Here is a 23,030-nt window from a genome sequence, read left to right on the forward strand (position 1 = left end):
TGGGACATAGAGTGCTGCAGTTCTGTGTAAATCTTGCTGTAGTGTCAGCAGCATTGATTTTAACATTGCTTCAGTGACTATTATCAGAGGCAGGGATAATTGCTAGAGAGGGGCCCTGTTGTGTGCTCTGTGTGCCTGCCACTACCGCTGACCAGAGCTGCTTTTTAGCTTGTGGCTGTTTATCAGGGGAGTTAACAGGGGAGGTAGCCAACCTCTTACCTCCGAGTGCTGTCCTGCGCTGGCTTCTTCTGGGGGAGGAAGGGTGCCCATGCTTTGTCTCCCGATTGAGTCTGGCACATCAGAGGTGTGCTGTGGCGGCAAGAGGAGGCTTCCGACGTGGATATGGAGCCAGGGAGCCTCGTGCTGTCGAGGGCGGTGCCATCTTGAGGGGCCTGCATGGCCGCGGCTGGGGGGGGTCGAAATCAGTCAGACAGCGCGGGACTGGCGGGTTGTATCGCCGCCTCGTCATGCCCTGTGGTGTCCCCGAGTCTTCTCCGCTCTGTGGGTGTTAAAAGCAGGTCAGAAAGTTGCGGCGAGTTGCAGGAATCTGGCCGTGGATCCAGAGCTCAGGCTTCAAGCATCCATCCCGGTCCGCTGCAGGCCACGCCCCCTTTTAGTTTGTTTTTCAATTGAGTTGTACAGTTTATAGGTCACATTAAAGGATGAAAATGTTATAAAATTTATTATCTTTGTCTCATTTTTTAAATCACAGAAACCTGACATTTTAACCGGGGTGTGTAGACTTTTTATATCCACTGTATATACATATTTTGGATTAATGTGAAGGGACCAGAGAAGCCCAGTTTAGCAATCACTAGATATAACCATGCAAAGCTACTGCTGTCAAAAACTTTCTCTGCATCCAGAGAAATAAGCAGGTTTACTGTTCCATCAGGATGTGCTTTTGCGTGTTCTAGAGCCATAATCACTTTGTGTATATTTAAGAATGCAGATGTCCGGGAAGGAAACCCGACTGTGCCTCATGAATGATGGAAGGTAGTAGGGGGGCTAGTCTAGAGGCAATAATTTTAGTACCTGTCACTAGCCCGTCTGAGTACCCGGGTACCTGTCACCAGCCCGTCGGAGTACCCGAGTACCTGTCACCAGCCCAGAGTACCCGAGTACCTGTCACCAGCCCAGAGTACCCGAGTAAATGTCACCAGCCCAGAGTACCCGAGTACCTGTCACCAGCCCGTCGGAGTACTCGAGTACCTGTCACCAGCCCGTCGGAGTACTCGAGTACCTGTCACCAGCCCGTCGGAGTACCCGAGTACCTGTCAGCAGCCCGTCGGAGTACCAAAGTACCTATTTGCAGCCCATGCCACATAGAATACACGTTGAGGTGTTTGCTTTCCAAAATGGGGTCATTTTGTGGGTAATTCCATTATCCTGGTGCTTCAGGACCTTCAAAAATGTGATAGGTAGGAACAAAATGAGATGTGTCATTTATGCTCCTAGAACGCCTGAAAGTACCACTTCCATGTTGGACCTCTGTATATGGCCATGCTGTGTAAAAGTCTCACACATGTGGTATCGCAATACTCAGGAATAGCAGAATGTGTTTTGGGGTGTAATTTTTGCTATATACATGCTATGTGTGTTAGAAATAGCTTATAAAACGGACAACTTTGTGTAAAAAAAAAAAAATAAAAAAAATAAAAAAAGAATTCTTTCCATGTTTTCTGAAGACTTGTGTAAAAAAAAAAAAAAAAAAAAAAATAACCTTTCAAAAGACTCATAATGCTTCATAGAATATACTTTGGGGTGTTTGTTTTCCAAAATGGGGTCATTTTGTGGGTAAATCCATTGTCCTGGTGCTCCAGGGCCTTCACAAATGTAATAGGTCGTTAGGAAATTAGAGGTATCATTTATGCTCCTAGAACACCTGACGGCGCTCCCTGCATGTTAGGCCTCTGTATGTGGACACGCTGTGTAAAAGTCACACACATGTGGTATGGCCATACTCAGGATGAATAGCATAATGTATTTTGGTGTGTCATTTTTGCTACGTACATGCTTTGAGTTAGAAACATCTTATAAACAGAAGACTTGTGGAAAAAAATGAACTGTTCAAAAGACTCATTATGCCTCATAGAATATACATTGGGGGCGTGGCTTGGCGCGCAACGGAGATGGCAGCCTAGACGAGGAGCTCTGTTAAGCCCGAGGCCCTAAGCACCTCTCTGACTGCAGGGAAGCTCACAGACAAGGCAATACTCAGGCTGGACAATGTTACCGCCACATATGCACAGCACTTCATTGAGTTAAACAGACACATGGAGGACCTTGATAACAGGGGATAAGGAACAATATTAGAGTCCGAGGTATACCGGAGTCTGTAACCGCAGAACAGATGATGCCTTCTCTCCAGAGGGTTTTCAATAGCGTGTTAGAGAGACCTGAGGACTCAGCCATTGAATTTGTTAGGGCTCACAGAGCCCTCCGAGCCAGAGGCCCTGATACTATGCCCCCTCGTGACATAATTTGCTGCCTGCTGAATTTTTCCCTGAAGGAGGAAATTATGTTCAAAGCATGCAGAAATGACCAGATTGTGTTTAACGGGGAGAACATAAAGCTTTTCCAAGATCTCTTGCAGATGACACAAAAAAAAAAAAAAAATCGCAGAGCCCTGAACCCCTTATTGGATGTACTAAGGGCAAGAGACCTCCGCTTTCCCTGCGCTTGCCCTTTGCCCTCTTGGTGTCGCACAACGGCAAATAATAAACGCTCCGCACACCGAGTGACCTTCAGGAATTTTGCAACACTCTACTTCTGGACCTTGTAGATCTCCCGGAGTTGTATCAGGAGTTTGTGTTACCGCCCAGAGAGGAGCCCACCTCATTCCCCTCTAACACCAGACAAGCGACATTTCAAAAAACAGCGCCAGGCCTGGCAGGAGGTTCCAGGCACGGGTACGCCATGCAGCAGGGCACACTCCTCTAGGTCCCTACCGGATGACTAGCTGTTGATGCTATGAGCCCCTGAGATCACGTCCCCATTATGTGTGGTCTGCCCTCGCCACATAATTCCTGGGCACACACAATTCTGTACCACTTGCACAACTTGCCTCACTGTGGACTTCTCCTGGCGGACCTGGAGTCCAGCAGCTTATACTTACTAACATAACTTCCCTGCCTCGGAGAGGTAATGTGTCATTCGGCTATCGATGGAATAATGTGCTTAACTACCGAACCCAGCTGACGAGGTCACCCTGGTTCTACAACCAGGCTGAATTTGGACGACGGATTGGCGGCTTGCCTCTCCAGGTTTTTGGCTTGCACACAAGGCCCCCAGAGACATGACTCTCTTGCTTACCAGAAATAAAGACTTGGAAATGGGGGGATAGAACCCCAAACGCGTTGGGGACGGTGGGGTCAGGTTGCTGGTAAGGTCTGCTCTAGGTCGCTACAGGACTCGGGGCTGGTTACTGAACTAATGCCACTTGGCCCTAGAAGCATACTTCATGATTAAATCTCTACAAGGCTTCAGTTAGTCTGTGCACAGGCAGGAGGTGATTCTCTGGGTATCTGACCGGGGAGCGCTGCCCGGGGGGGGGGGGGGGGGGTTGTGCCCATCCACCCCGCTTGCTCGTTGCCGGCTGCGCTCCCTAGCGTATAACATTCATGTTACTCAGTTATGGAATTTAATTACCTATTCCAGTTACAAGCTTAGTTTGTTCACCTGTTCTAACAAGTATGCCTATACGTCTCTTCTCACGGCAGAGAAGACTTTAAGCGTGTTGTACTTGCCTCAAGGGGCCAGGGCTTGGCTTCCTTATGTTTTTTTTTTTTCGATAGTATCTTATTATTATCCTCATTTGAATGGCAGCGGCTGTCACTCCGATTGAGTCTCCCTTGTCCCCACACATAGATAGGTACCCGGGTGGAGATAGTTGTCTTCACCCGGGCACCAGAAGATTGACCTACCTGGACGGTTTGACAGTTCAAGTGGGTCGTTACCACTAACTCTCCCTCTATCTCTGACTTCCTCTCCCTCTCCTTCTTCTTAGTCTTTTCCCGCCTATCTTGGCTGCTAATACAGTGAAATTGGTGGGAGTGTGTTACATTACCAGTTTTTGCCTTTTACAGGTTGGGATTGCAGGCATAATCCACCATCTCTCTCCACTTCCGACCAATGGCTTACTCAGCCTTAGGTACAGCGCCTACGCTGGTGTCACACAACGTCAAAGGTTTGAACATCCCAGAGAAGTGCTCTACCCTCCTGAGGGAGCTGAAAAAAGGTAAGCCAAAGATTGTCTTCCTTCATGAGACTCATTTCAAGACAAACCAGGTCCCTAGGCTCACCGACTCCTACTTGACAGAAGCACACCACTCAACTAATGACTCCTCTAAATCAAATGGGGTCTCCATCTTACTGAGAAGGGGGGCCTCCTTCGAGATCACAGACAAAATGGTGGATCCGGGCGGGAGGTTTATTTTCCTCGGGAGTCCTCGCAGGTGTACCTACCACACTGGCAAATGTATACTTCCCCAATACCTCCCCCATCTACCATTCTGCAGAATGCTGGTGAGGAAGCTTGAGAGTTTTGGGGCGGGTTGTCCAATTTTGGCGGGGGACTTCAATATCCCGCTTGACCCTTTACTGGGCACATCCTCAGGGAGGACGTTTGTCTCCTTCCAGACTCTAAAGACAATAAAAGCCCTCCTCCACACCCTAGACCTAGTAGACACATGGAGCTACTTACACCCAGCGGACAAAGATTTCTCATTCTACTCAATGCCTCATGACCGCTATTCGAGGATTGACTATTTGTTCATCTTCCAAAGGGATCTGCACACAGTGATGGAATCCCACATAGGAATTCAATCTCCGATCATGCTCCGGTGTCGGTCAGTCTTAGTCCAGCTACCAACACCAAAACATTTTCCATGTGGAGGCTGAACTCCTCCCTACTAACAGACCCATCCTTGCTTCCAAAAATTGACGTAGCCCTGAAATAATTTTTTGAACACAATGCGACTCCTGGCATGGATCCTCTATCGATCTGGGAAGCTCAAAAATGTACCATTAGGGGGGGGGGGGGGGGGGGGGAGGGTATTGATGACACTGGGTGCCCAAAGAAAGAGGGAATGGGAAAAAAAACTCGACAACTAACCCAAACAATTTGTCGCCTAGAAACCCTTCATAAGCAGTCGTTGTCTGAGCAATCAGCTACAACGCTTCTAGAGGCACGGAAGGCCCTTTAACAGCTACTAGAATAAAAAACCAAGAGAATCCTATTTTTACGGAAAAGGGTGTACTATGAGCATGGGGACAAAGCTGGACACATGCTTACTAGAGCCCTGAGAGATCTCACAACTAAAACCAACATTCCAGGTATCCAAAATAAGGAAGGTCATATAGATAGGACGACCGACAACAAAGCTCAACACTTCCAAGAGTACTACACCAAACTCTATAACCTCCCACCACTGCAAAAAAACCCTGACCTAGGGAGCAACAGACTTCAAGCGATACGGTAATACTTGAGGGACTCAGATCTCCCCTCACTTACGATGGAGGACTATTACTCTTGACGCCCCGATAGACCAAGCAGAAATCAGACTAGCTATCAAGGAACTTAAAACGGGCCCGGATGGGTACACAGCCATATATTACAAGACATTTACGGACACCTTAATCCCACATCTTGGAGACGCTTTGAACTCATTAATAGGAAAGATTGTCCCCCCTGACTTTTTATCTGCGTACATCGCAGTTATACCAAAACCGGACAAAGATCCGGTACACTGCGCTAGTTATAGGCCCATCTCGTTGCTGAACTTAGATATCAAGATAATGGCGAAGATAATTGCAACAAGACTGTCATCCCTATTCTATAAGCTAATTGGACCAAGCCAGGTGGGTTTTATGCCTGGAAGAGAGGCCAGGGACAATGTTAAAAAGGCCCTGGACCTGATACATGCTGCCCATGAGCGAAAAATTGAGGACCTTCTCCTGTCAACTGATGCGGAGAAGGCCTTCGATAGAGTAGCCTGGGATTACATGTTTGAGACCTACAGACACATAGGATTAGGACCAGGTATGTTAAATTGGATAGCATCCCTGTATCAAAACCCCTCAGCCAAACTCAAGATAAACGGAACACTGTCCGGTAGGGTGGGCATAACTGATGGCACCAGACAGGGTTGCCCCCTGTCCCCTCTGCTATTCATTATTTCACTTGAACCCTTCATCAGGAGAGTTATGGCCAACAGCTCGGTGCGAGGTTTCAGGGTTGAGGGGAAGTAGTTCAAGGTGGCGGCTTACGCCGACGACCTCCGTTTTTTTGTGACTGATCCATACATATCTGTGCCATCCCTTTTGAAGGAGTTTGCGACATATGGTTATATCTCTAACCTTAAGATAAATTATTCCAAGTCAGAAGAGATGAACATCACGCTGCCAGCCTTGAAATTGAAGAGTACAATGGAAAATAGCTCCTTTAAATGGGTCACACATGCCATTAAATATTTAGGGGTGTGGCTGACACCCAAGGTGGACTCCATGGAGAGAGATTTGCTGCACTGGCATACCAAGCTCATCCCCTGGTTTGGTAGGGCGACATTTTGTAAAATGAATATCCTGCCCAAAGTTCTATATTTAATTTGCGCCTTAACCATTATAATTCCCCAAAGTTTTTTTCAGATCCATCCAGGCCATCCTGCTGAGATTTATATGGGCATATAAAGCGCCACGTATCAAGTTTTCCTTATTGACGAGGCCCAAGATCCTAGGAGGGCTGGGGGTACCAAATTTCAGAAACTACTACCACGCCACTCATATTGCCAGAATTGTGGACTGGCACTGCCATTCTGACATGAAGGATTGGGTGATGCTGGAAAAGGACTTTATTCCGATTCCCCTACTCTTCTCCCCATGGATCCCGAAATCCACATACCGTCCAATACTAAAAAATCACCCCTTAATAGGGACAACCTTGGAAATGTTCCACCTGTTGTCTAAACAGGACAAGCTTTCCTCACCCCAAGTCCCACTCACTCCTTTACAAAATAATCCCGACTTTGCTCCAGGAATGGGGAACCAACTACTACGGCCTAAAAACAAACAACTACCGCTCCTAGCACTCCATTGCTAAAATAATGGAACAATGAAAGACTTCACAACCCTAAGGACTGATAATGACATACCCGCTTTACCCTTGTGGACATATTTCCAGATACGCTCATTCGTTAATAAACCCCCCCCGCAGAGAGCTCTTCACTAGAGACCTTACAAAGTTGGAGTTGGTGTGCCTTAAAGGGGATAAGGTGCTAAAAACTACCTCTACAGCTTATACGTGGTTGCAACACCTAAAAGAAGTGACGGGTGACCGGATCAGAGAGAGATGGTCAGACGAGTTGAATATAGACATCACGAATGCCAAATGGGAAAGGACCTGTATACTAGCCCATAAATGCTCTATCAGTACAAGGAAGGTGTATAAATGCCCTGTTTTGAAGTGGTTATTCTGATTGATGGGATACACTTTATAGAGATGACAGTAGTAGCCAGTTGGGATTGAGGCGTAAAGGTGTTATGTGGCACTGAGTAAAAGTTAAAGTCTTTACCAGTGGGATTCAGTAGTCTACAGACATCAGATTGGTGAAGGAGTGAAACAGTGTGACCCAAGGAGGTGGAGGGAGAAGAAACCAGACCAACATGCACTGAAAGGCATGGACAAGAAAAAGATTTATCTTCTGTTTCTTTCATGACTGCATAGCAATCTCCCTCTAACAAATGAAGATTCCCAGGAACTTGTGCCACCCAAGAGGAAAGATTGTGAATAAAAGGAAGTTAAAGTGGAAGTAGGGGAATACACATTGGTGATAGCTATATCCCGGGAAGCCAAGAAGATATTTATAGTGAGTTTACATCAGCCACGACGGAACATAAGCTGTAGGATAGATTCTTATGAAGGAGAACACCAGCTTTTTTAACCACTGCAGAGGAGCCCAAAACTGGCACCACCCACAGTTTGCAAAGGCGTGAGAAATCCACCTCTGGGAGATGGGTCTCCTGTAGGACAGCGACATCCACTTTTAGATGCTTTAAATGCTGCACTGGGGAGCAAAGGCCTTTAACATTCTAAGAGATTATCTTCATACTGGAAACCATGGGTGGTGAGATCAAGAACATGCAGAAGCCAGAAACTCCTAGGAAAAGGATCGGGAAGCCGTGATGAAGATGCCAAGAGCGAACATCCTGAATAACTACCTGAGTGTGTGGAAATACAACAGAAACAAACAGAAAACATGGCATAACGTAACAAAAGAGTACAACAAAACATTGTAGGCTTCACTTTTTTCCCGCTTTGACAATTTTCCATAACGCACAGAGAAAATCACTGAGCCCCGTCAGATCTGTGGTTGAATCCAAAATAGGGCAAAAGGTAGGCGCCCGAGGCCAGAAACAAGTAGTAATCAAACACCACACACTGGGTAAAGACAAAGCAGTGCTAAACAGATGACAAGGATCTTGTGCACCCCAAGGCGTTCTAGACAGAATGTCTGCAAATACACAGGGGCAGTAGAGAAACATCAAAACTGACCGTGGAATATAAGGATAGCCAATGGCATAGCTAAGGGCATAAGCAACCACAGAGGAGAGCGCCAAAGAAAGGCAACCTGTTCAAATGATGCAGAATATATTGTTCATGCGAAACCAGCTTAAAATGTTTGTTTCTCTAACATTTCATATTCTTGATATGTGCCTGCTGCACCATGTACTTGAATGAGCAAGTAGCCTGATCTCTTTGCATTGCTTAATTTCTGTGAAATCCCTGACATTCCCGCTAGTCCTCTCGTTTTTTCTATTAAAAACTGACCACACTAAGCAGGGGAACACACTGTGGTAATTTCTCTAGCTATGCTGGGAAATCAGTGTGCTCTCCTCCAATGATAAGACATGTCCTGACACACACCCCTTGCACAGTGTTACTTGGAAGCTCAGTGTACTGCTGCTTCTCCTCAGCCCAGCTTCTATACAACTGAGAGCCTAGGATATGTGATCACTTATAAAAAAAAGGAATAATAGGATTTTTTACTCACCATAAAAACCTTTTCTCTGAAGTTCATTGACGGACATAGCAGCTCTTCTTGACCTTAGAGTCATATCACCCCTTTAGGAGAGGACTAGGCAGAAAGTGTTAAAAACAGCAACACTTGCACAGTACCGCCCAGGGGGTGGTCCTACTGGCTATAACCCCTCACACTGCATCCAGCAGCTCAGTTTGCCAATAACAGTACAAACAGAAATAGGAGGGGTGGGTAATGTACAAAAATCCTATTTTCTCTATCGGTCATTGACTGACACAGCAGCTCTTCTTGACCTTAGGGACGCCCCCAAGCAGTATCAAAGAAACAAGGGGTAGAAACAGCAAACAATAACTCCACCCATAACAACCAGAGCTCCACAATGGAGGAATTGCAACCTTAAACAGCCGCCTGCAAAACCTTGTGGCCGAAGCAAGCATCCAAAGATGCGCTCACATCAACCTTGAAAAATTAGTGTGTGTGTGTGTGTGTGTGTGTGTGTGTGTGTGTGTGTGTGTGTGTGTGTGTGTGTGTGTGTGTGTGTGTGTGTGTGTGTACGGGCTACCAGGTCGTCGCCTTACACACCTGAGAAACAGACGCTTGACCTCAGATGCCCTGGTAAAGTGTGCCGTGAATAGAAAGGGAGGCTCCCGTACCCTTATGGCATAAGCCTGAACTACAATCTGTGTGATATACTGAAAGAAGGTGGCCAATGAGACCGCCAGGCCCTTCTTTGGGCCAGCCACCAATACAAACAGTGATTCTGACCTCCCAAAATGAGCCGTAGCAGACAGATACACCTGTAGAGCCCGGACCCCATCCAAGGAATGCAAAGCCACCTCTTTGGGGTGTGACGGCTGAGGACATAAGGACGGAAGCAAAATCTACTAATTTATATGAAAAGCCTTTGGAAGAAACGAAGGTCGCGGCCGCAGCACCGCCTTATCCTTGTGTAGTATCCAGTAGGAAGACTTGCAAGACAAAGGGCGTCAACTCAGAAACCCTCCTGGCAGATACAATGGCCACTAAAAAGACTACTTTCTGAGAGTGTGTCAATAAGGGAATCTCCCTAATATTTTCAAACAGTGGTTTCTGAAGCACCGAGAGCACTAGATTCAAATCCCATGGAGGTAGAAGCAGTCGAACCGGAGGGGCCACATGTCGAACACCCCTGAACAAACATACTCACCAATGAATGAGTCACCAAGGGACGCTGAATAAAGAGCCAAAGCTGATAACTGCCCCTTATTGGTGCTTAATGCAAGTTTCTGATCCACTCCTCGTTGCAAAAACAGCAGGATCCTGGAAACTGAATATGTACGTGGACACCACACCATCTCCTCACACATGTAGATGTAGGCCTTCCACGTACGATGAAAAATCTTCCGAGAGGATGACTTCGCTGTCCTCAACATAGTGGATATTATCGAGTCTGACAGACCTCATTCCCTTAGCACCTGGCTTTCAACAGCCATTTCGTTAAAGCCAGTGACAGTAAAGCAGGGTGACGTATTGGACCTTGCGACAGAAGGTCCTTTCGCATCGGCAGTCACCAAGGAACATCCACCACCATTCGTACTATGTCAACATACCACAGACGCCGAGGCCAATCTGGGGCAATAAGAATCCCCAGAATCCCCTCAGCCCCCATGAAACCACCAATGCTGCCGTGTCCACCCAGGGATCCTTTGACCTGGCCACAAACATCTGTACCTTCCGAATGAGTTGAGAAGCCAGCAAATCCACATCTGGCATGCCCCATCTTAGGCAAAGGAGCCAAAATACATCCAGATGTAGCAACCATTCTCCTGGGTACAGCATCTGACGACTTAGGTAGTCTGCTTGCCAGTTTTCTATGCCTGGAATGTACATGGCTGACAGAGCCGGCACCCACCACTCTACCCACCGCAGGATGTGAACGACCTCCAATGCTGCAGCAGAGCTCCTTGTTCCTCCTTGATGGTTGACATACGCCACCGCAGTGTCGTTGCGAGACTGGGTCCTGACCGGATGCCCCTGCAGCCTGGGTGACCATGTGGAGAGGCGCCACCTGATTGCCCGAAGTTCCAGCACATTGATCGGCAGGTGGGATTCTTCCTGAGCCCACTGACCCCGGGCTGACTGTACACCCCAAACTCCCCCCCCAACTGTTCATGCTGTCATCCGTTGTGATCACCATCCAATGAAGAGGAAAAAACAACTTTGCGGACCAAAGGACAGGCGACCTCAGCAACCAGAGCAGGGAATCACTGACTAGCTGGCTCACCCAAATTTGACAATCCAGGGACAACAGAAATTTGTCCCATTTGGACAGGATCTCCTTTTGCAAGACTTGAGTGTAGAACTGAGCATATGCTACCGCCTCAAAAGTGGCTACCATGAGATCCAGAACTCACATGCAAAAAATGCAGCAATGACCACCTGCGGGAAACCAACAACTTCACCACAGCTTGAAGAGTCTGCAGCAAGAAAGATTCTTGCCTCTGAGCAGTCTAGAAGCAAGCCCAGGTACTCCAGGCGTTGAGTCAGCACAACACCGACTTCTGTAGGTTCAGTACCCAACCAAACTCCCCAAAAATTTGCTTGGTGATCCTCCTTTAATTCTGAAGCGGAAGCTGCGCTCAAGAGATCGTCCAGGTAACCCACAATTGCGATATCTCGCTGCCTTTGCAAAGCAACAATTGGGGCTAGCACCCTGGTGAAGACACTCAGTGCCGTCAGACCAAAAGGGAGAGCTACAAATTGTTAGTGCTCGTCCCCGAGCAGAAATCACAGGAACTTCTGATGCTTGAAGCATATGGGGACATGCAAGTACGAGTCCTTGATGTCCAGGGATGCCAGAAAATCCCCCTGATGGAGTGCAGCAATCACTGAGTGAACGGATTCCAACTTGAGCCTTTTGTACTTTCACACAGCTGTCGAGGGCGTTGAGGTCCAGGACCGAACAGACCCTTTACCTCTTTGGGACTACAAACAGATTGGAGTAGAAACCCTGAAACCTTTCCTCCGTCGGTACAGGTACTATGACCCCGCGCAGCAGCAGGTCCTGTACTGCTCCAAGCAGGGCCTCCCGACGAGCCGGAAGAAGATGAAAGTTGGAGGGAAAAAAAAAAAAAAAGTGTTTGACGGAAAAGAAAAACTATCTTGTACTCTGAGGAAACCAGTTCGCAGACCAACAGGTCGGAAAGTAGGGAGATCCACAGGGCTGCAAACTCCCAAAGACGACCCCCCCCACCCGAGAGTCAGGGGGGGGGGGGGAACCATGCTTAACAGATTTGCTCTTAGGCTTTTAAAACCAGGGATGCTTTTGTCCCTCAGCAGGCACCTTGTCAGACTGGGAACGCTTACCTGCTGACCCAGGCAGACAAGAAATCTACTTCTGAGCGGATAAAGAGGGCCCCTGTCTATGGTGTGGCTCCTTCCCTTTTCTGGACTATGGGAGTAACATACTCTTAAATCCAGTAACATTCTTAATAATGTCATCCAGCGAGGCTCCATATAGCCTCTTGCCCTGTAAGGGCAGGTCAGCCAGTGCTTTATTAGATGCCTGGTCCGCAGACCAGCATTTCAGCCAAAAAAGGCGATGCAGCACTACTGCTGATACTGAGGCTCTAGAGAGCAAGGGGGGCCGTATCTAAGGCCACATCACAGACATACTTAAGGCCCTGCACCATCGTGATTACCTTATTCAACCTGGATACTGGGGGGGTCAACAATTGGGGGAGACTTCTTCAGGATACTCTCCGCAAAGGAGTAGCACACCACCATGTGTTTTGGGACTGAAAAAAGCCTGCTGCAGTATTGCCCATTCCCTGTAAATAAACATATCAAAATAAGTTCGGTAAGGAAACACCTTAGCCGTGCGGGCCGGCTAGTGGGACCTGAAAGGGACCAACTCTGTAGATGACCATGCCATATCCTTCATTTTTAGGGTATCCCACACCGCTGTAATAAGTTCTCCTACAAGTGCTTTTTCCTGCGCTGACCCGGACACAGTCACCCTCACTGTCCGAACGGTCCTGGTCCGCATCCTCCGATACATCTTAACAGGGGCCACCTGTCACAGCAGGGCCCAAGTCTGAATCAGAGCTTTCCCCAGAAGATGGTTGGGGGGGGGGGGGTGCTTATCTCCCTTGCACCCACACGCCACTTCCACCCTAGCAACAAAGGCCTTCAGGACCGCCAACAGAGCGTCCATAGGCACCACAGGTGCAAGGGAACCAGTTGCAATAACAGGGATGTCTGGGGAAGAAGCGTCAGCTTCTGACGCCATGCTGACCCACACTCGCCTGTCACCACTTAGGGACCTAAGGCAAGTCACACAAAACGTCCACCCTCCTAGCTGCACAGACGCAGGTACTGTGCTGTGCTGCTGCCGTCCGCTCTCCCCCGTGTCATCCACAAGGTGTCTATGTGGAAAGCGCACTGTTCTAAAAGGAAACAAGTACCCAGTGCTAGAGGCAAAACTACCTGAGGCTACTAGAAAACTGCCACCTGAGCAAAAACGTCTGAGAGCGCTAAGAAAATGGCTGCCAAACTACTAGAAAATGGCTGAAAGGCAAAACACTGGCTGTGGCTACAAAAAATGGCTGCAGCCCCAGGAAAATGGCCAGAGTGTGCAGCAGCCTCCCCACATCTCACACAGCACAGACACCCCATTGTGGCCCAGAAACCAGGAAGTGGACGAGCAGACCCCCAACACAGCCCCCTGCCAAGACCCAGAGCCCCCCGGCCAGGTATGTGTACCACACCCCCCATGTGCCCAAACAGCGGCCCGTAGCATGGGGAGGAGAGAAGAGACAGGGAGAGAATAAAGAAAGAGTGAGTGACGACCTAGTTGACTTCCTAGGGAAGGCCCAGCTGCTCCAACCTGACGAGACAGGTGGAACCATACTTGCCCCTCCTGCGGGGACTGCTGGACGCATTCCACAGACAGACCCCATCACCCGAGCACTACGGGTGGCTGCCGGCCATGGCACACTGACATAGACAGCAGTAGCCAGGTCATATATGTGTGCCCTGGAGCATATAGCTCACCAGCCACCCCAGGGTATGTTGTGGCCGACCCAGCACATAGCTAGGGCCTGCTCGCGCTTGATGGCCAGGCTGGGGAGACAAGGATCTATATTATCCAACCTGTCACCCAGCTCCGCTGTTGATTGTAGATCACAGGGATCAAAAATAAAGAAAAAGAAAAAAAATCCCAGGACCGATGGTCTCATCGGGAGCCAGGTCCTTCTACACTAGGCAGAAAAAAAACTGGAGCTGCTGGATGCATTGTGAGGGGTTATAGCCAGTAGGACCACCCCCTGGGTGGTACTGTGCAAGTGTTGCTGTTTTTAACACTTTCTGCCAGGTCCTCTCCTAAAGGGGCAATATAACCTGGCACACTGGTGTAGTGGTTAGCACTCTCACCTGGCAGTAAAAAGGGTCGCTGGTTTGAATCCCAACCACAATACTACCGGCCTGGAGTTTGCATGTTCTTCCAGTGGTTTCCTCCGGGTACTCCAGTTTCCTACCACACTCCAAAGACATGCAGGTAGGCTAATTGGCTTCTGTCCCAAATTGGCCCTAGTATATGAATTGGGACCTTGGATTGTTGGATCCTTGAGGGTAGGGACCGATGTGAGTGTGAAATGTACAGGGATAGGGACAATTGTAGACACTCACTCAGGCTGAACTGGGTGGACTAGTGTCTTTATTCAACCTTACTATGTAACCCTAAGATTTTTTTTTTAACTGAATGTGTTGTTTTACAAGCTGATTATCAACAATCACTTTGGTAACTGGTGGCTACAGAAGACTAAACATTCTGTCAATCATTGAGCAATCAATGAGCATCCACTACTACTTTTTGCAGATTGTGCTGCAGAGGTCACTTAACAACAGAAGGAGTTCCATTCTATTTGTGCCATGCTTTTAACGCTAAATGGCTCATGACTGACTCCCCAGAGGATCCCTCTTCAGTTGAGCAAACCCTTGGAACGCATGCTTCTCAGCCTCAGCGTAACACGCTCCAAGGGTTTGACTCAACTTAACAGGGATCCTCTGGAGGAGAGTCAGAGCCATGATCATCACTGAGAAGAGGGGGTGTGAATGATAAACGGCAGGTGAATGAAAATAGAGAACTACAGGATAAGAGTGAACTTGATCAAGCGTTGATATGAACATGGCACAAATACAACATAACACCTTCTGTTGATAAGTGACCTCTGCAGAGCAATCTGCAAAAAAGTTATGGATGCCTATCGATTGACACGGAGTGTAGTGTTCTGTAATTATGCAGGATAGATTGCTTGTCCGCATAGTTTAATAAGCATATAATCACAGGACGTGGTTCAGCTCTGTTCTCACTAAAGGGCCAATCTGATGAGCGTGTTTCACCACACACTGATTGTTGATGCCAAGTGCCCCTGGGAGCTTGCGGCTACAGAACTCTAAAAGTATATGTGCTTTGTAAGATTCAGGGAGGTCGACCAACCGCAGATTATTGTCCCATCTTCGGTTTTCAGGGTCCTCCAGTTTGTCCAACAGTAGCTAGTAAGAGGATGAATGTTTGATAACAGCTTTTGCCCGATGGACATCATCTTCCAGCACAGAGATCCTCCGCTCTGCTTGCTATACACAGTTAGTTTATTTCTGCAAAGCAGAATGGAGCTGCGCCATGCTCTGAGTCACAGCCTTGCCCACTGCCTCTGTGATGCTTGGTGCCAATAGCTTCACCATTGTCTGTGCTATCCTGGAGAGGAGTCACTGTCCAAGTCCAGTGACAGAGAGGAGGTGGAGCGGTCAGCTATGTCTCCTGCATCAGCATGGCTGGAGCAGGTGGCCATCTTGGCAGCAACATTTGTCTCCCTGTCAGAAGGCCGGTGGGATGTAGAGCCAGAGCGGGATGCTGATTGCTTTACAAAGCAGACCAATGAGTGCACAGGGGTGTCTGTTTAGAGCTGGGTGATTAGAAAGCCTCAAGCACGGCTTTACATTGTGCTTTGGAGGAGGCTTGGTGGGAGCAGAGCATTCCCAGGCAGCACCAGACATGGAAGCCATCAAATGAAATAGGGCCCATTTCTTTATTAGGCTACATTCACACTTTCATACTGGCACAAAAGCATGTACAACCCCAGTGAGATTAGTTACAGGAAGCAGTCCTGTTAAAAGCAACAGTAGGCTATGTGTCAGTACTAGGTCTAGAATATTGTCTTCTTAGATTTTTACTAACCGTTTCAGGGAAATCCCATTCAGTGCATCAATTTCTGCCCCTGCTTGTAATTGTAGTTAATGTCAAGCATGTTGAAGTCACCCATAAATAAAATGTCATACTTAATTGTTGTTTGTATTATTTTGTCAAATCAAAAGATCACACTCTTCAGACTGCACTGGGGGTCTGTATACTACACCGATTCTAAGGGAAGAACCCTCTTTAATAGTTATTTCCCAGTCAGTTAAATATTTGAACTAGGTCTTTGTAATCTCAAGTCCAAGTTGTCCCTAGACATTGTCTAAACTACAAGCATTGGGGCTCATAACATTACAACAGTGGCTATCCCCCATACAGGATATCAGGCTTACTGGGGATTTGACCAGCTCATAACACTTTGTTCTACTAGCTACAATTTACTTTAACATCTAGCTGCAAGAACTTGAGTTAAAGCAGTAGTGAACCCGCTGAACTTTTTTTTTAGTTTTTTCCTTTCATACCTGTAAGGCAAAAGGCATAATTGAGCTAGTATGCACCGCTCGAGGCCTTTTAATCACCCAGCTCTAAACAGGCACTCCTGTAGGTAAAAAAGTAAAACAAAAATAGACTATACAACCGCTTTAACCTATGCCTTTTGCCACCACCCCCTCACGTCTTCCTCAAATCCCCAAATTATGTATCACCTTCCACATTCTCACGCTAACCTCACTAGTAGATTTGCCCCATCCCCTTTTCAGCCTCCTCAGTGATTGGCATCTGAACCTATTGATTTGCTCTTGTCCTTTCATGAGCAATCTTCATATATACAATCTAGTCCCAGAGATGCAAGAGACTCTACCTTGTCTATGTACGTTTTTTTTATTTTGTCAGTATATTGGTCAAGAACATTTTAGGCACCCTCGTCAAAAAGAGTATGTAAAGCCACAGTTTGGGGGAGTGAGAGGAAACCCTCTGTTTTGTCATTATTGGTAAATTTCCCCTTGCCCCTACTTCCCACAAGAAACTTAAAATTTAGATTGTACCATTAACTTTTTTTTTTGCTCTCTGATACAAAACACTGGTCCCAACAGTTCCTTGCTGAAATCAATACATACTCTGATCATGTAAGGGGAAATAATGTCATATTTATCTTTGAAGAATTACCTTTTAGGCCTCACGCACACTGGATGTTTTTACAGCTGCTGGGTTTGGTTACAGATATTTCTTCCTGCAAACGCCCAGGCATGTTATCCTATGTGTCCATGCAGCAGTTTTTGGAAGGAACTTATCTAGCTGGAAAAACCCCCAAAAGTAGCAAAACAAATCTCTAACTCTGAAAAGTCTATTCAGTGTTTATTAGCTTTTTGAGCCATACGTTTTATGGGATTATAGTTTTGCAGCAAAAAATAAAACAAAAAAAACCTAGAAAACACTACAGCTAACACACACTAAAAACGCTGAAAAACTCATTCTACAGCTACAGCTTTCTAGAGCCAACGTCAATGGCTTTTTTTTATAACATCCAATGTACATGAGGCCACAAACTATAATAAAAAAAAAGTCAATACCTGCAATATTGCAAAAATGCAGCCTTCAGCAACTTGGTCTTGTCACGATGAATTGTTTCTCCCTTCTCCATCAACACAATCTATGTCAGAGAAGACTAATTACATTTGTTCTTTTTTTTTTAAATACATACCATTAAAACTATAGTATAACATCAAGATACAAGAGTACAAAAAACAAACAAAAAAACAAAACTGTAAATAGGAGACATAGTTGTTATAAGTTTTTGGCGATGTAACCCAAGTGACTAAACTAGGCTCTAGCACTTCCCTAACATCTGTACTTGTACACTACTACTAAACGGATAATGCAGTTGGTGCATGATGACATCTATCTCTCTCTCTCTCTAATATATATATATATATATATATACACACACACATACATATATACACACACACACATACATACACATATATATATATATATATATATATATATATATATATATATATATATATATATATATATATATATATATATATATATATATATATATATATATATATATTTTTTTTTTTACGCACACCCAATCATACACTAAAAGCTACTTTGAGTTCAGTAGTTTCTCCTGTACCCTATTTGTGAGCAAGTTAGCATATTTGTTGTATTGCCTACCCCTCAAGTTGGACTGCTTTGGTTGTGAACCATTATCTAAATGGTTGCATCAACCTTTCTTTACTGCCTAATTACAACAGACGAGTAGTATGCTTCCCCTGCTTCTGTAAAGTAAACAGAGGCAGAGGAAGTGATGTGATGTCACCTCCCCTCGTATCGGCCTTTTCGTTCCCGACACGAGGAGAGAAGACGTCAAGTGCACCAAACACTACACCAACAGTAGATCAATTCACCATATGTCCGTGTTCTCTGCTTCCATGGCCACGGCACGATACGAGCTGATCTTGAGGTTCATGCACTTCAACAATGAACTCTGTATTCAACGTGTCCACGAGGACGACAACTGGCTCTACAAAATTAGGCCCCTCGTAAACCACTCCAACCAACATTTTGCAGACTTGTTTAATCCCCATCAAGTTGTCTGCGTTGATGAGTAGGTATGTGCAATATTTTGTGTCAGAATTTTGTTTTCGTCTGAAAAATAGGATTTTTGTACTCACCGTAAAATCCTTTTCTCTGTAATTCACCGACCGACAGCTCCTCTCTAACTAAATGGGTTTGTTAGCCTGCCTTTAGGAGAAATAGGCAAAATTGTAACAAAATACACAGAACTTTCAGTACCGCCCTGGGGGGTGGACCCTGTGCTAACAACCCTCCCTGCAGACTCAGTATGTCAACAAGCAGTACAGCGTAGAGAAAAAGGAGGGGTGGGTACTGTGTCGGTCAGTGAATTCGAGAGAACAGGATTTTACAGGGAGTACAAAAATCCTAGTTTCTCTTATATTCACCGACCGACACAGCTCCTCTCTAACTAAATGGGACGTCCCCAAGCAGTGCCAAACGAGGGGTGGGGAAAAACAGCATTAAAAACTTCATCCACCATGGTAAGTGGGAACTAGTGAAACTAAACCCACAAAAAACAGCAGTGTACGAAAAACACACCGCCATATACCCGGGTATCCCCAACAGGAGAGATGCCCAACACCCCAAATTTTATGCGGAAGTAATGCAAAAGTGCATTAACAAACAGTACTGCGTTTTTATTGAAAAACCAGGAAAAAATCTCAATTGCAACTGACCGACGATTGGTGTCGGAAAGCCCAAGACATTCTGATTGCCCTTGTAGAGTGGGCCGTGACCGAAAAGGGGGGAACCTGCCCCTTCAAGGCGTAGGCTTGTACTACAATCTGTCTGATCCACCTGGAAATGGTGGTCGAGGAGACCGCCATACCCTTCTTTGGACCAACCACCAAAACAAACAGTGAGTCTGACTTCCGAAAGGGAGCAGAGGCAGACAAATACACCTTTAGAGCCCTAACCACTTTGAGAGCGTGAAGGGCCACCTCTTTGGGGTGCTTCGGCTTAGGGCACAACAATGGTAATACAATGTCCTCATTGATATGAAAAGCCAAGACCACCTTCGGTAGAAAAGATGGTTGTGGACGCAACACCACCTTATCCCTGTGGATGACCAGATAAGGCGACTTGCAAGACAAGGCCGCCAATTCGGAAACCCTCCTGGCCGATGTAATGAACACTAGAACGACCACTTTCTGGGAGAGTTAACAGGGGAATCTCCCTGATATTTTCAAACAGCGGTTTGTGAAGTGCCAACAAGGCCAATAGAGCCACATCTTGTGTTCCCCACTTCAGGCACAGCAGCCTGAATGTCTAAGGATGCAATGCCCATTCTCCTGGGTCCAGCATCTGGTCAACTCAGATAGTCCGCTGCCAGTTTTCCACTCCCGGAATGTAAATGGCCGACAGACGGAACGTGTCACTCTGCTCACCAAAGTATGTGAGCGACCTCCCGCGTCTGCACTTATTGTTCCCCCTTGGTGATTTATGTAGGCCACTGCTGTGGCGTTGTCCGACTGAATCCTGATGGGACGCCCTTAAAGACTCACCGACCACGTGTGGAGACACAGCCTGATTGCTCTCAATTCGAGCAGATTGTTCGGCAACTCGGATTCTACCGTCGACCAGAGGCCCCCGAGTCGGCTGAACCACCATCACTCCACCACAGTCGGATAGACTGGCGTCCGTAGTGACCACCGTCCACTTCAGAGGAAGGAACGATTTACCGGACTGAATCACCGGGGACCTCAACCACCAGATCAGAGAGTCCCTGACTGGCTGGCTCACCATGATCTGTCAATTCAGGGACAACTGAGACTTGTGCCATTTTAACAAGAGCTCCTTCTGCAGCACTCTGGTGTGGAACTGGGCGCAAGGTACTGCCTCGAAGGAGGCTACTATGAGTCCCAGTACTCACATGCAAAACCGGAGCGACGACCACTTGCGGTTCATTAGCAGTTTCACCGTGGACCTGAGAGTCTGCATTTTGTCAGAAGGTATAAAAACTCTAACTTCCTTGGAGTCCAACAGTAAACCTAGGTACTCCAGATGCTGGGTCGGCACAATCACAGACTTCTTTAGGTTCAACAGACACCGAAATTCTTGCAGGGTCTGCATGGTGATCGCCATATCCTCCTCTAATTCTAAGGCGGAAGATGCTCTGTGTCCAGGTAGCTCATGATCGTGATCCCACGTTGTCTCAGCAACACCAATACCTTGGTAAAGACTCGGGGGGGGGGGGGGGGGGGGGCTGATACCAGACCAAAAGGAAGAGCTACACATTGGTAATGGGCTTCCCCGACTGCAAAACAGAAACTTTTGATGCCAAAGGCATATGGGTATGTGCAGGTACGCATCCTGGATGTCCAAAGATGCCAGGGAGTCCCCTTGATGGAGTGCAGAGACTACTGAGCGAACCGATTCCATTCTGAACCTCTGCACTTTTACAAAGTGATTGAGGGCTTTCAAGTCCAAGATCGAAAATAGTTACATAGTTAGTCAGGTTGAAAAAAGACACAAGTCCATCCAGTTCAACCAAAAAAAAACAAAAAAAAAAACAAAATTATATATATATATATATATATATATATATATATATATATATATATATATATATATATATATATATATATATATATATATATATAATACCAGCCCATATACACACAGTTGATCCAGAGGAAGGCCAAAAAAAACAGCAGAGCATGATCCAATTTGCTAAAGCAGGGGAAAAAATCCTTCCAGATCCCCCGAGAGGCAATCGGATTTTCCCCGGAACAACTTTACCTATAAATTTTAGTACCCAGTTATATTACGTACACTTAGGAAATAATACAGGCCTTTCTTAAAGCAATCCACTGAGCTGGCCATAACCACCTCTGCAGGGAGCCTATTCCACATTTTCACTGCTCTTACTGTGAAGAAACCTTTCCGTATTTGGAGATGAAATCTCTTCTCCTCTAGATGTAAAGAGTGCCCCCTTGTCCTCTTTGTTGACTGTAAAGTGAATAACTGGACACCAAGTTCCCTATATGGACCCCTTATATATTTGTACATGTTGATCAAATCCCCCCTTAATCTCCTCTTATCAAGAGTGAATAAATTCAGTTCCTCTAATCTTTCCTCATAGCCGAGTTCCTCCATGCCTCTTATCAGTTATCTTATCAGTTTGGTTGCCCTTCTCCGCACTTTCTCCAGTTTCCCAATATCCTTTTTGAGAACTGGTGCCCAAAACTGAACGGCATATTCCAGATGAGGCCTTACTAATGATTTGAACAGGGGCAAAATGATATCTCTCTCTCTGGAGTACATACCTCTCTTAATACAGGAAAGGACTTTGCTCGCTTTGGAAACCGCAGCTTGGCATTGCATGCTATTGAGCTTATGATCTACCAAAACCCCCAGATCCTTCTCCACTATGGATTCCCCCAGTTGTACTCCCCCTAGCGTGTATGATGCATGCATATTCTTAGCCCCCAAGTGCATAACTTTACATTTCTCAACATTAAACCTCATCTGCCACATAGTCGCCCAATTAGACAGAGCATTGAGGTCGGCTTGTAAATTGGTGACATCCTGTAAGGACGTTATTGCACTGCATAGCTTGGTGTCATCTGCAAAGACGGAAATGTTACTTTTGATCCCAGACCCAATATCATTTATAAAAATATTAAAAAGCAAGGGTCCCAGCACTGAACCTTGGGGTACACCACTGATAACCTTAGACCATTCAAAGTAAGAATCATTAACCACTACTCTCTGAATTCTGTCTTTTAGACAGTTTTCTATCCATCTACAAACTGATGTTTCCAAACCTGTAGACTTGACCTTACACATGAGCCGTGTGTGGGGAACTGTATCGAACGCTTTTGCAAAATCCAAATATATCACGTCCATCGCCACCCCTCTGTCCAAGGTTTTACTCACCACCTCATAATAAGAAATCAGGTTTGTCTGGCAACTTCTGTCTTTCATGAATCCATGCTGTCTGTTGCTCAAAATATTTTTTTTCCTGCAAGAACTCGTCTATGTGGTCTTTTATTAATCCCTCCAGTATCTTCCCAACTATAGAAGTTAAACTAACGGGTCTATAATTACTTGGTAAAGACTTTGTTGCCCTTTTAAATATAGGCACCACATTGGCCCTGCGCCAATCCAGTGGTACTATTCCTGTCATTAATGAGTAATGATTAGATACAATGGCTTTGGAATTACAGAGCTCAATTATTTTAGGATCCGTGGGTGGATGCCATCAGGTCCAGGTGCTTTATCCACCT

At 46.3% G+C, this 23,030-nt stretch overlaps 1 protein-coding gene across 4 annotated transcripts in view; it reads right to left on the reverse strand.

Annotated features, from left to right (window-relative positions):
* The window catches only part of NUP133 (nucleoporin 133), a 951,293-nt gene that overhangs the window by 454,323 nt on the left and 473,940 nt on the right, over positions 1-23,030 (reverse strand). For all 4 annotated transcript variants that reach the window (XM_077486543.1, XM_077486541.1, XM_077486544.1 and 1 more), the window contains one exon: positions 17,781-17,860. In XM_077486543.1, coding sequence (XP_077342669.1) covers positions 17,781-17,860 — 80 coding nt within the window. The remainder of the gene's footprint in view (positions 1-17,780; positions 17,861-23,030) is intronic.

Source organism: Lithobates pipiens, unplaced genomic scaffold (genome assembly GCF_037356315.1).
Source record: "Lithobates pipiens isolate NorthernLeopardFrog02 unplaced genomic scaffold, aLitPip1_a1.2 Scaffold_18, whole genome shotgun sequence".
In the NCBI taxonomy this organism is placed as follows: Eukaryota; Metazoa; Chordata; class Amphibia; order Anura; family Ranidae; genus Lithobates; species Lithobates pipiens.